The sequence below is a fragment of the Oxyura jamaicensis genome, chromosome 7 (genome assembly GCF_011077185.1).
Source record: "Oxyura jamaicensis isolate SHBP4307 breed ruddy duck chromosome 7, BPBGC_Ojam_1.0, whole genome shotgun sequence".
Classification (NCBI taxonomy): Eukaryota; Metazoa; Chordata; class Aves; order Anseriformes; family Anatidae; genus Oxyura; species Oxyura jamaicensis.
In genome coordinates, this window is record NC_048899.1 from 24303513 (window position 1) to 24318003 (window position 14491).

A 14491-nucleotide genomic window follows, 5' to 3' on the forward strand; every position below is an offset into this window, starting at 1 on the left:
TCTCATTGTATTTATTTATTAGGAGGGAACAAATTCATGGATAGTACACTCATTCGTTCCAAAGACCTCACAAAATCAAAGTTTGCTGTCAGGCCTTGTGAAACACACAGGCCACGGCTCTTCCATACAGCAGCTCCTGCTTCAGCTTTCAGTAAGTGTGATTAAACTAAAGCACATCTTTCATTAACACTGACTGAAAATCTCCTAGAACATTTTGCAGATTACTCTAAAACCTGTTTTGAAATTGGAGACCTACACAATTTCTTCCAAATGCCTGGGGGTATACTCCCCTGAAAAACGAACCCAGGACATTCAGCCATTCATCCAGCCCTGCTGACCGTTCTGGGTAGAAAACCTAAACCGGGCTCTCTGCTCAACAAACAGCTGAATGTTCTCATCAGAAACATCCTTTTGGCCAGCTGACAGGGCTTTCTGCATGCCCCGTGTTGCAGCATCCAATTCTATCCACGTATTGCAGAGGGAATCTAACTGAGGATCCCACCGAGTGGGAGACTGCCCAAAGTCAGGTCTTGCAGTTCTGAATTTGAGGCTACTTTATAGACTCACCGCTAAGTGACCTGCCATATATGACTTTGGCCCAAGGATCTCAGGTCCTCAGTGCTGCATCCAATGGCAATGCTTTCTTTCCTAAAAAGACAGAGGTACGATGTAACTTCCCCCCCCTCCAAGGCAATCTATTTATACTCCCTTTCTCAGAAAGTATAGGACATTGAAGCTCCACAATAAAAAATATTTACAGCTCCAGAATAAATTTGGGAAATATAAATATTGCATCTTGGGCTGGCATTCTCTGTCAGACATCCTATAAAGAGGAGTCCCCCAGATGTTTAGGGAAATCAGCAATATCTATATATATATATCATATATATATATCATATATATATATCATATATATATATCATATATATATAAGTATACATAAAAGTGTATATATGTATACATATATGTATATATATATATATTTTCATATCAGTAGAGAGCAATACAGTTCTGTGCACTTTTCCTCTTCATTGTTTACCCCCAAAATTGCCAAGAAGCTCTGAGGAGAATGGAGGTAATTAATGATGCCTTAACACATACTTGGCTTAATGGAATGAAAATGGAATGAAAATTTTCTGTCTGAAAGAGAGCTTGATCATAAGCATGAACAGCAATATAATATTATGTATGAATGCAGAACAAGACATTGAAGTATTTCAGTATGTAAGATGAAGGATAAAGTATTTCTTATCCTAATTTTACAATAACACTCAGACAGGTCGAGAGATATTAATTGCTTCAATGAAGGAAGTCAGTGACAGAAATAGTAGCTACTTCTTCTGATACCTTACCCAGGCTCGGAAGACATTGCTACCAACTCTTGTAGTCTTACCCTGAGCCTCATGTCAGCTTGTATTTTTTCTTTAAGATTTATCTCCTGGAAGTCTTTGACCTCATGAAAACTGTTTAACTTTTTAAACTTTTTATGAAATTTTCTCGTATTTGCAGTTGCATTTTTATTTATAAGGCAATTTTACTATTTCATCCGTAATTCTGAAATGCTTTAGTCCTTGAGATCCTTCTGTATTATTTTTTCTTTTGATGACGAAAAATGGAATTGTATTTGTCTTCAAATAGTATGTCAAAACAAAGACGATGCTTCAGCAAGGCTTTTGACACTGTCTCCCATAACGCCCTCATAAACAAGCTCGGGAAGTGCAGCCTAGATGAGAGGACGGTGAGGTGGATTGGCAATTGGCTCGATGTCAATGCTCACAGAGTTGTGCTTGGTGCCGCAGAATCTAGTTCGAGGCCTTGTAGCTAGCGGTGTCTCCCAGGGGTCAGTACTGGGTCGAGCGTTGTTCAATTTAGTCATCAACAACCAGGACGAAGGAATAGAGTGCACCCTCAGCATGTTCGCTGACAACACAAAGCTTGTGAGGCCTGGTGAGGCCGCACCTGGAGTGTTGTGTCCAGTTCTGGGCTCCCCAGTACAAGTGGGACACAGAACTACTTCAGCGAGTCCAGAGGAGGGCTACTAAGATGATTACAGGCCTGGAGCACTTGTCATGCCAGGACAGGCTGAGAGAACTGGGCCTGTTTAGCCTGGAAAAGAGAAGACTGAGGGGAGACCTCATCAACGCGTATAAATATCTGAGGGGAGGATGTCGAGAGCGTGGAGCTGGTCTCTTTTCAGTTGTGCCCAGCAACAGGATGAGAGGCAATGGGCACAAACTAGAGAACAGGAGGTTCTTGCTGAATATGAGGGGGCACTTCTTCACTGTGAGGGTGACCCAACACAGGTTGCCCGGAGAGGTTGTGGAGTCTCCTTCTCTGGAGATACTCAAAACCTGCCTGGATGCCACCATCTTGTGCAACGCGCTCGCGGTGATCCTGTTTGGCAGGGGGGTCGGGCTAGGTGATCTTCAGAGGCCCCTTCCAACCTCGGCCATTCTGTGATTCTGTGATTATTTTAATCGCCACACTCATGTTCATCAGTTCAATGAGGAATCACCCATGAAGTTCCATAAACACCCTAAAGAAAAAAGTATACCAGTTTCTGGCACTGGTTTGGTAGTTGCCATGTCTGTTCGAGTTCTTTTAATCTTCTTCCATTTTGCTGGTTTATATTCTTTACTTCAGCAAAATTTGAAGAGGACTTCAGGTGTTTTCTTCTTATAGTGATCTTCCTATTTTAACATTTTCAAAGCAAAATAATAATAATGAAGCTGTCCCAAAATCCTTCCAGAAAACTTTTTTTCTTTTTTTTTTGACAGGATAGCTAATTTCACAACACGGTTTTACTCAGTTCAGCACAGTTTCAGTGCAAATGTAGAAATACCTGGTAACAATGTACACGTTGGGAGAGCACAGATGTTGAATATGCACTTCTGCTACAGTACTCTAAATAACACAGTACTGTAATTACATTTTCAGCCTGAGTAAGTGTAATTGCTTTCTATGCTGTTTCCAGGTCTGTTTATTCAGTTAACAAAACTGAATATATGCGGAACACCAACATTAGCCTTTGTGAAACCTGGCTGAGGCGCTGTCTGCCCTTTACGGCCTAGATACAGGGGTGTTTTAAGGGAAGATTTGGCACTATCTGGAAAGCAAATGCCAAACGTCTGCGGTTCCCTTTCACTTTCCACAACCCCGCTTAAGATTTGTGCTGCTGAGGCCGAGCTGAGGCCGTAAGTCACTTTTATGAGGCACTTTTCCTTCAGTGGGCGCTGCACTCCCCTTAAAGCCCGTTTCGGGGTGTTTTGTGGGCACACACAGCCCCCACCCTTTGGACGTGCTACCAAAGCAGCCCTAAAGGCCCAGCGGCCGCCCCGAGGGGCACCCCCGCCTGTATGAACCTCCCCCCAACCCTCAGCCCGCCGCCGGCGGTTCTGAGGGAGGCTGCGTGGCGGGGCCGTCAAGCCCTTGGGCAGAGGCGGGCCCGCGGCACGGCCACACCCCAACGGCCGCCGCCGCATTCTCATTGGCTCCTCCTATGCCCGTCTCCGCCAATCCCCGCGCAGGCCCTCCCCGCACAGGCCCGCCCTCCCTCCTTCCCGCGCTCGAGCAGCGGCCGGGCGGGGCGGGGCTAACGCTCCTTAGGCCCCGCCCCTCGGCTAACGGCCGGGGTAGGGGCCGGGGCCATGGCGAGGGCGGGCGCTGCGCGGCCCTGCAAGGTGCGGGCGGGAGCTGGGGCCGTCCCGTCCCGTCCCGTCCCGTCCCGTCCCGGGGCTCGGGACCCTCAGGGAGGGTGGGCGGGAGGGAGGGAGGGAGGGGGCGTCCTGCTGAGGGGCCTGCGGGGAGCGCTGCTTTCGGGCAGCCCTTCCCCGCTGTGGAGGTGTTCGGTGAAAATGAAAGCACGTTTCCGTACAGGCGCTGTCCGCTGGGAGGCACGCGGGAGCGGCGAAGGTACCGGGTGGAAGGAAACGGTAAGGCTGGAATCAGGGTTGGTGTCCGAGCTTGGGTGTGTGCGTGAGCACCTGGGGGCCCTGTACCTGCTGTACCCGTCACCCAGCCAGAAATCCTGCGTGTACATCAATAAAGGTGCAGTGCGACCAGGTCCTGAGCAGCCTGTGGGCACACAGACCCAACCTGAGCAGAAAGCTTGCCTGGGGAATATGGCCTTAACTCTGTGCATTATATTTATGAGAGACTGAATCCATATAGTTACTAATCTCACATAAGCGTTAAGACTAAATTCACCTTGCACGTAAGTTGTTCAACGCTTATGCTGCAGCAGTAGAGTTTGCAAAAAGAGAAAGATATTTGTTCATATATTGTATGTATTGTGTGTATATATTATATATATGTACATATCATATTGAATGGCATGGGCTGGAAGGGAGCTCAAAGACCACCCAGTTCCAACCCCCTGCCAGAGGCATGGATGCCACCCGCTACATCAGGTTGCTCAGGCCCTCATCCAACCTGGTCTTGAACACCTCCAGGGATGAGGCATCCACAGCCTCTGTGGGCAAAAAAAAATTGTTGACAAAAGAATTTTTAGTTTGCTGTTACTGAATAAAAGTAACTTTTTACTTTGTATGCTAAGGAGGTAATATGAACAGTGAATTTAACTCTTTCAGGTTTGGATTAAGAAAAGAATGTCATCCTGATGTGGAGGCTGGATACTCTCTCTATTCCACTGATTCTGATGACCAGGTAGTCGAGTGACTTTTTAATACAGTCATCTATGTTATCTAGAGAGAATGGAAGCTGGAATACCTGGAAAAAATACCTCAACACACTAATTTAGCTACTACTGCATCTCGACTAGAAATAGCTCCTGCAAAGCCAGCAAGAGGGTCTGTACTGCATGTTGCAGATGCATGCAAGTTGGCTTTGTGTGCATTTTGACTATTTACAGAGTTTATTAAGTCACAACATATATTTAGGAACATAATTATGCTGCTTATGCTGCCAGAACCATAGCCAGATTTTGTGCCAGAAGGAGTAAGTTGCATGCTGCAGCAATGTTTTCTGTGCAGTGCTGAGTCAGTTATTTCCAAATGAAAAATATGCTGTAGATAATAGCTTAACTGTACCTGGAAATAGCAATAAAAAACCCACATGCCTGCAATTAACCAAACATGTAATCCAACAAAAGGACACGCATGCAACAACATAAGCTTTCTTCAAAAATTGCATGTTTGCTAATTTTTATATAATTGTAGAGTAATACATGGGAAATCAAGAATTTTTGCTGATGATCATTTGTTGTTTTTTTTCAGGTAATAGTGGTGAACAGTTTTCTCTACAATGGTGTCCTGTTTTACTGATACTAATTTTCTGACCGCAGTATTCTTTGTGCAGGTTGATACTATTCATAACGGACTTGACCATTGTGCAACTTTACTGAAGAATATCTTACAAAATGAGGCTACAGGTTGTACCTAATGAAAATTTAAGTTACGTTCTTAGTTTTTATAATACTGTTTTGATTTGTTTTGTTGACCAGCTTTTGTTTCAAATAATAATAGGAAGGAAGACTAACCATAAACAACCTGGGAAAACAACTTCTGTTAAATTTACTTCCAAGCCTTTGCTAACAAAAGCAAGTACATCCAATAAGAATGGGCTGAAAAAGACTATTACTGCTGCACACGTCCAAAAAGAAATTGGTAAGCAGATTTTCTGGGGCTTGCTTTTTTCTCAAACAATAATGAGAGACTCCTGAACCTCTTGAGTTATAATAAGGCTTCAGATAATTGTATTTTATTGTAGGTTGATCCAGGGCTAGATCTGCAAAGGATATAGACATTACTCATTAGCTTTGGAAACCTTAAATGCTTCAGCAATTACTGAAACTCCCGGATGTTTGAGCTTCATGTAGAAAAAAGAAAGTTAGGTGGGTTTACAGATACCAGCGTCATAAGAGTTTAGCCATTAGGAAATACAAAGCAGGATGATAATATGATAATATCCATGCCGCATTTCTCTTGGAGAGTGAAGTGTTACTGTGATTAGGATACAGATCTGTTTAGGATACAGAGCTATAAATTGTCCAGGAGTTAGTCATCTAGCTATGCTTTTCTTATAGATCAGTTTCTAGAAACAGGAAAGTATTGGAATATGTTATAATAACTCAAATGGTTAAGGATCCAGAGCACTGGAATGGATAGCAAGACGAAGTGCTCTAGTCTGAGTCACTGTTATTTGAAGTAATTCGTGTTTTTATTAGCATTTCTTCCTCTCTCCACTCCATTTATTTTGTATGATTTCTAATCCAGTAGACAGGCAGGACCTGTGAATTTGGTATATAGCAGAATGACTCTTGTCAATTATAGAAGATGGGCACCTAGTTCATGTCTTTCCAGCACTGGAAGAATATGTATTTTTAATTATACCCAACATGAGAAAATTATATTTGGAGAGTGCTTGGTATGGGTTATTTCCAGTAGCCTAAAGGTTTAGGAAATAGCTTAGCAGAGATGTTACGAGTAGCGTTTTAGAACTTTATATAGGATTAAAACTCTTTGCTTCTTTCAAGGACAGCAGTCTGTCCAACTAGGTTAGTTTGCTGTATCTGGGGAAAAAAATAAGGTGAATTAATTTGCTGCTCCTTAAAAGCTGACTAGGATCTTAGGCCATAAGATCTTTTATATGTCAGAAGCACCTACCAGTGTTTCTGATCACACAATGCATTTGTGTAGGTCAAGATCTTCAACTTCAACTGAGTTTTTTGATCTTTTCCTTCAGTGCAAATATCAAACAAGAAACTTGCCTCATCTACCACACCATCTACAGAGAAAGAACTTTCTGGTGCACAACAGAATCAGCTGGTTCAGCCAATTCATATGCCTTGCAGTCAACAGTCTCCTGTGATGCATCAGAAACTGTGTGAACATGTGCAAACTCAGATGTCTCTGGTAACTGGCCAGCCACCGCAGAGCAGTAGCCAAATTCCTACTGTAACTCCTTTTCCTACCTCAGATAATGGTTAGTAGAACTATTAATGTAGGGCTTGGTATTTTACTCTGACTTCTGTCCAGAGTTGCCCTGATCTATGACACCATTGTTTTCCTTCAGGATATCAAAATGTTACAGCTTTTAATTATCGATTACCAACCTCCACAGCAGATCTGTCCCTGCAGTGTGCAGCTAATCCCTTATCTACGCAATCAGTAAGTAAAAGTTTGATTTGAACTATTAATGAGTGTTTTTAATTGACCAATAACTATTTATTTATACATTTATTTGTGGGGTTTTTATTGGGTTTACATTTTTTTTTCCTTAAGAAAAAAATGTACATATTTCAACCTATACTGATGAACAGAATAAATAATGACAGGAAATAGTGCTATTTAAAATGTTTTACACATAGACACTGATGAATGAAATTGGAGGCGTTATAAATGGCTGTTTGTTTCGCTGTGGTGAATTCTGTAATATACAGCAAGCATGAAAAGTGCAGGGAATTATTCATTAGTGTTAATAATTATATATATTCTCAGTCACACGCATTAGGGTCACTAAACAATTCCTGTGTAAAGAAATCTTCTGGTATATACCTTTTTCCCACCAATGATCAAGTTGCGTATTTCTTGAGATACTGTGTTGTATCTTAGAGCCATATGTTAAAAGGCTTGTGTGTTTTAGGGCATAAAATAAAACTAATGGAGAGTACCAACTGCCATCTTAGGAAGTGTAAAAGGCTTGCACCTTGAGACTGTAAGACTGTAGACTTACCTTCCATCTGCAGGCAATCCATGTACAGTTAGTGCTAACCCTGACTCTTGAAAAATTCGTCAACTTAAAATATTGAAAGGTAACACAACAGCTGAGAATGACTGTGTTTTATGTTATCTCTAGTATTTAAGGTAAAGATAACGTAAACTAGATTTACATGTGAATTATTCAGAGTATGCTGGAAAATTTATGCAATTAAGGAGTTGGAGATGGAGTTATTTTTATAAAATGCAAAGAATGATCAAGACTACAGTGAGTGAGACAAGTTTTTTGTTGTTGTTGTGTTTTAAACATTTGAAAAAGCTCAAAGTTAATTTTCTGTTCAATATGAATTTTCTTCATTCAGGATGTTCCTGTAAGCAGTGGCAATGAATATGTGGCACAGATGAGAGGAACTGTGGCTTTACCTGTAGTTTCTAATTCTACTCCACAAACGCAGTCTGCCAGCGCTCTTCCCTGTGTAGCATCAGGTGCATCACATAACTCTACGGTGCCTACATTCATGCCATCATCTGTTGGCAGAGAGATGACCCCAACTCATGAGCAGCAGCGTAAAGAAGCAGACCTGATAAGATGCATACAAGCTCACCTGTCCCTGTTACAATCGCATGAAATGACAAATGGCAGGAGTGATCAGAAGCAATGTCGTCATTGTCTAGCAACACAAAATGCCTCAACGAACAGGGAGGAGGACACTTTTGAAGCACTCAGTGAAGAAGACGACTTGAATGTACTTGATGTAGCTCCAGTGAGAGATACAAGTTGCCAGAGAAGTTTTGTAAGGAAAGATCTAAAACAGAGACAAGAAAGCCCAGAAAAAACAGCCCGTAAAGTTAAGACAGTGAAATATCTCTTGGGAGAGCTCCGAGCGCTGATAACAGGTCAAGGTAGGACACACTCATTTTGTTGTAGAGTGATTATATGAAAATAACAGAAAAACTGCATAAAATGAGCAGGCATTTCATTTTCAGGAAGATGTGTGACATCTCGGATTGGTTTTCCACAACTTCAAGTCCTTCATGTTTCACTGTGGAGAAGAATTAAGTTATTTTTTGGAGTATTTTAACACCATTGTTAAAACAGCTAGGATAAATATAATTCTTATTTCATATACAGTGTATTCCCCTCAGAAAGAGAGCGGTGTAGACAGATTGCAACAGCAATCCCGCCAATGTTAGTCAGGATTTATCAAGATCCAAAAGTGTAGTTCTCGTAGTCAAGCTTTAAAATTTTAAATAAATAAAGATAGGTTGTCAGAATAAATCAGATTTTCTTTAAATGTAGATTAGACTCTATTGCATCAGTTTGACTGTCCCATTACAGGTTTTTCTGTTTCTTTTTCCCCACCTTCTGCAGATGATTCAGAGATGTTAAGGTTGATGAATGAAATAGAAGACTGCATATCATTGCTCCCAGCTGTAGTGGGAAGTACGAATGTACAAACCGAAATAGCGCTAGCGTTACAGCCTCTCAGAAGTGAAAATGCGCAGCTGCGTAGGTTAGTAACTGTTTGGTGATTCTGTATTTACTGCAAAAACACCTGAAATATCATTAATTGAACTGTTCTAAATTGTACGTTTTAGCATTGTTGTGTTCTAAGTGTTGTAGCCCTTTCATCTTTGTCTATATTACAAAGTGTGTTGGTAAGGCTTTGTTTTAATTAATGCATAGCCACTGAAGCAAGATGTCAGTTAATACCAGTGTTTTATTAGCATCAGTTGTGGCACGACTGGGACTTTGTCTCGGTGGGATCAGCGTATCATCTTGTCTGAAAACTACAGCATTAACATAACTAGTTTGCTCTTTATTCCTTTTGTAGTGCATTCTTAAATGTAGAAATAAAGCTCATTTCAGAGGAGCTTTCTGTTACATAACTGGGTAACACTTCACTTCAGAGCAGAGGGAAATACGTTTACCAGAATTTGTAAAGGGTCTTTTGTGTTGAAGAAGGATTGGAATGCAAGAAAAACACATTAATAAAACTTTCTCATATTTCTAAAATATTGTGACACTTTATTCTTACCAAACTACTTTAAAATGTGTTGGTTTTGGACTTACTTATTTTGAACTTCCTGAATATGCACTTTTCACAATTCACATTTAGGAGACTGAGAATATTAAACCAGCAACTCGGGGAACGAGAGAGAAATGAGAAGACATCTGGACAGAGCTGCAACTATGAATGTAAAGTACTAATAGATAATGATGTTTATTAGGGGCATTTTTGTTAAGGCTTTGTTTAGAGAGATACACATAATAAAGATACAGATACTTTACAGATACTTTTTACAGATACAGATAATCCGGCCTTTAGTGACATCTGAACTAAGCGTTGAGGATCTAGTCACTCAACTGCATTTGTATGGATTGTTGTGCCTGTTTAGGTTCCAGGGACAGGAAGGGTTCAGCTCCAGAACAGATTATTTTACCTTATGTTCTCTTAAAATGAGAGTGACAATTAACTAAGAAGAAAGCATGCAGTTTATCTCCCTGCCTCCAAAAAAATATTTTAGCTGTAACCAAAATTACAAACACTTAAAATCTTAGTTCAGCGTATAAGTCCAAACTGTACCACACAAGACACTTAACTTCATATATTTTACTTTTGGTAGTAGTTTCTTTGCAGTCCTTGAATATGATGCTCCAGACTCAATTGCAAGAATCACTGAAAGGCCTCGAGTCGCTGCAGGCTAAAAATGAAGAGCTACTTAAAATAATAGAAAATCAGAAGGAAGAAAATAAACATCTTGTAAGAGATATTCAAGATAAAGAAAATGAATTGCTTGAAAACAAACAGCAATATGATATTCATTCCACCAAGCTCAAGCTCGGTAAGTGTTTTGAAATGGTTCTTCATTTGGTGTTTTAAAATTTGAAAAAATAGCTAAATTCTTCTTGGTATTTTAGAGGTGGAGGAAGCATTAGCAAATGTGAAGAGCCTTCAGTTTAACCTGGAAGCTTCTGAGAAGGAAAATAAGATTTTGGGCATAACATTACGCCAGCGTGATGCAGAAGTTAACAGACTACGTGAGTTAACCAGGTACTGTTGGCTAAGTGTTATTTTGGTCTTTTTTTTTTCCTCCATACTTAAGTTATTGTAATCTTTAGTAATACATCATTATCTCTGAGGTAGGCTGAAGCCTTTCTTGGTGCATACTGTTTGCTACCATAGTGCTATAACTTTAATAAAACAGAGTTGTCTTGTTCCATGACATTAATCCTGTTTGGAAGTGCAATGCTACCTGATGTAACTTGTGTCAAGTCTTAATTCCTGTAGCAGACTGCAAGTAAGGAGCTGCTTGGGAAGTGCACGGACCTGAAAACCTACTGATACTTCCCTTGAATTAGGAAGTTAACTTTCAATCTGAATTGAGGAGAGGGATTTCTCTTTCCCCTTAGAAAATCAGAAATCAAATTCTTACGAAAAGAACTGGCAGAAAGATCAGTATTCAAGTCTCCCACAGCAAGCTCTTCTTGTGGGAATGAGCAGTCCCTCATTTAGTTGTACATACACTTGAATTAGACTATGCTTAAATTATAATTAAGGATGAGGGTAGGAACTCTTAAGTCCCCTGAAGGAACGTTGCATTACTCACCTTTTTTTTAAATGTTAGTGTGAATTTATTTCATCATTGTGTTCTATGAATCTGGTGACAAGCAGAGAGGCTCACATTTTTTTTTTAAACATCCAGAGTGGCGTGTGTACATAAAATTTGTGTGGACATGATGTGCAGAGGAAGATAAACTGTCTTCTGTCTTGTTTTTAGTTGATATTAATTGAAATGGTGGAGTGTTTTTAATCATTATTTCTATCTTCAGTAGACATTCAGATTTATTATGCCTTTCTGTAGCTGTTAAATACTGACCACCAGATGGTAGTATAATGATGTCTTATTTATATAAACATGCAATAATATGCTGGGTTATATATATACGTTAGGATTAAGTGTTCATTTTTTGATACAGAAAACAAAGTTAGAAAAATTGATTATTTTCTTTCTTAGAAGCAATAGAATAGTTTGGAAAAACTTCCTCTGATTTTGATAGTTGTTTCTATATACTTTATAGTAGTTTCTTGACATCTGTTTACTTTGTAGTACTCAAAGCAGGTAGATCAGGAATAGTCTGAATAACCAGTGTGTTGTGCTAGGCACATTTCTCTGAGGTGAAGAATGAAATTGAAGAAACCTGGAATTGATTCATATTTATATTAGTATTTTATGACACTTCATGTAGAAAGAATTGTAATTTTGCTGTCATCTGATAAATGTTTTCATTTTTATATAAAAGTTTTTGAAAAATAGTTGCCAAAAATATAGTTAACCTGATGCATTTATCTTATCTTAACAGAACTTTGCAGGGCAGTATGGCCAAACTTCTGTCAGACCTCACAGCAGACAACATTAAACCCAGATCTGAAAAAGGTCTCTCAAAGTCCCTTTTGGAAGACTATGAGAAACAGATGCAGCCTGATCCATTTCCTGGGAGTACTTCAGTAATGACTTACCTTAAAAAATTAGAAATGGATCATATTTTGACAGATACAGAACTTCAATTTTCAAATAAGAACAGAGAATTGCAAATGCTAAATCTAGCCTATGAAAAGTTTGCTGCTGAAGAAAATAATATAAACCATATATTCTCAGAAGAAAGAACATCAGCTTCCAGAATATTGCCAACCTTACTGAAGCAAGATGCAGAAACAGTTAGTGATTCTGGGACTTTAATAGATGAACTAAACAAGTTGGATGAGACTGTTTACATTCCACTGACTAGCAGTGCCTCAAAAAAACAGGTATTCTCTGGGAGAACTGATGGAGTACACCATACTAGAGGGGCTTGTAAGATGTTAGAGTTCAACTGTGAGCTGTCAAACTCTTCGCAGCAGAATAGATGTGAAATGTCAAAGGATCCAAAAATTCTGGATCAATTAAGTTCTGGGTACAGTGTGAAAAAGACTATGGAAAACACACTTGAAGTTACAGAGGATAAGGTGAAGCCAGGAGACAAAGTCCAAGTGAAGCCAAAAGGCACTCCAAGTGGAGCTGCAAAAGACTCTACAGACAAACCAGGCCAAATTCAGCCACGTGTTCTGATGCCATTTCAGAAGGAGTTTTCTAAGAAACGAGGCAATGAAGTAACTGATACTAGTTTTATTTCATTTGATGATATATCAGGGAAGTCTGAATGGAGTGCATCCTCTTTTTCAACATTTACTTCTCGAGATGAAGAGGACTTTAAGAATGGCTTAGCAGCGTTGGATGCCAACATAGCTAGGTTACAAAGAACTCTGCAAAACACCATTATGAAACAATGATTATGAGGAAACAAAATAGGATGTGCTTGTTCAGATAATTTAGTTTTTTTTTCTTTTTTTTTTTTCTGAGGTGTATTAATAAGTATGGTACTGACAGTAGTATTTGTATTTTTTGTATGAATTGAGTTCCCAGCTGTTTAAATTATGAATGGAATTTGTTCCTCATTAAATTATGGTGCTGCTTCCCTTGATGTGTATAACTTCAAATAACTGGTATAAAATCATTTTATTTTATTTTTTTAATTGATGACTTAGGTTTATACCCTGTAGCTGCAAAACCTAATTCTTAGCACAACCTTTAGTAACTAATAAATTAATGCACTGTTGGCAGTATTTTTTTCTATTAAATGATAAAAGTACACCATTGTTTTCTGTGCTTTTCTGAAATAGAAGGAACAGTATTAAGAGATGTATTTGAAGTCAACTGCAAATGTGGTAAAATTAAGAGAATTTTTGATTTAATAATTTGACGTGTATAAAATAAGATGCATAGTTATTTCCCTTGTTTTTGACTTTTAGTTTTCAAAAGTTAACTCCTTGTGGTTTACGGTGAAGGAGTGCAAAGTGTCATCATCAAAGAAATGGGTGGGCAAGACTTCTTTCAGCTGCATTGTTTTTGAGCCAAGCTGGGTTTAGATCCAATATAATTCAGTAATTAAGTGAGAATTTAACTGATGAAAGTGGAGCTGCTTTGAACTTAATAATAATAATGATAATAATCTTCCACCCTGACTAGATAGTTCTCTTCATGTATTTTTTAATATATTTTTTTAATGGGAATTTAATGGCAAAAGGCTTAAACTTTCCTGTATTGAATTGTTTTCTTCCCTGAAAATCAGTTGCAAGGTACCATAAACAGGCAAGAGGTTCCACAGGTAAATGCCAAGGAAGAGCTAACTACAGAGCAGCTCTGCAGGAGTGTTGGGTGGTTAAAACTAATGTGTTGGGATAAACAAATAAATGCAGACATCATATGGGTTTTGCAGTATATGGTAGATCCCGTAAAACACATGAAGTAGCCCTTTTTCACTCATTATTGGTAAGACTCAATTTTCACTTTTGAGAATTGTATTTGAAAGAATAAGTGGATGTAGTGGGTTTATGTGGCAAGGTTTTGGTAGCAGGGGGCCATAGGGGTGGCTTCTGTGAGAAGGATCTAGAAGCTGCCCCATGTTTGGTAAGGGCCCCACTGCTGACCAGAACTGAGCCAGTAAGTGATGGTGTTTGCGCCTCTGTGAGAGCAGATTTAAGACAGGAAAAAAAAAAAAACACGCTGCGCCACACAGCAGCTGGGAGAGTGAGAGGAGTGAGGAACAGCCTTGCAGGCGCCAAGGTCAGTGAGGAAGGAGGAGGAGAGGTGCTACAGGCGCCGGAGCAGAAGTCCCCTGCGGCCTGTGGTGAGGACCATGGTGAAGCAGGCTGTCCCCCTGCAGCCCATGGAGTACCACGGTGGAGCAGGGTTCCACGCTGCAGCCTGTGGAG

At 39.8% G+C, this 14491-nt stretch overlaps 1 protein-coding gene across 2 annotated transcripts; it reads left to right on the forward strand.

The window, feature by feature from the left end:
• Positions 1–3612: 3612 nt before the first annotated feature.
• Positions 3613–13370, forward strand: CCDC14 (coiled-coil domain containing 14). 2 transcript variants are annotated; one of them, XM_035330850.1, is made up of 13 exons: positions 3613–3680; positions 3877–3932; positions 4590–4665; positions 5317–5389; positions 5484–5624; positions 6703–6942; positions 7033–7127; positions 8039–8579; positions 9049–9190; positions 9797–9876; positions 10305–10523; positions 10600–10732; positions 12043–13370. In XM_035330850.1, exons 1-13 carry the CDS (start codon positions 3648–3650, stop codon positions 13007–13009), a joined length of 2796 nt encoding a protein of 931 aa, XP_035186741.1. In that variant the 5' UTR covers positions 3613–3647; the 3' UTR covers positions 13010–13370. The 2 variants fall into 2 exon arrangements, with proteins under 2 accessions (XP_035186741.1, XP_035186742.1); XM_035330851.1 differs by having other exon boundaries at positions 10308–10523.
• Positions 13371–14491: the final 1121 nt, after the last annotated feature.

Bases quoted from the DNA above. Each gene is read 5' to 3' on its own strand.
- CCDC14 (XM_035330850.1), top strand. From the start codon at position 3,648: ATGGCGAGGGCGGGCGCTGCGCGGCCCTGCAAG. The intron at 5,390-5,483 runs GTTGTACCTAAT...AAATAATAATAG, and splicing joins CTTACAAAATGAGGCTACAG to GAAGGAAGACTAACCATAAA. The intron at 8,580-9,048 runs GTAGGACACACT...CACCTTCTGCAG, and splicing joins AGCGCTGATAACAGGTCAAG to ATGATTCAGAGATGTTAAGG.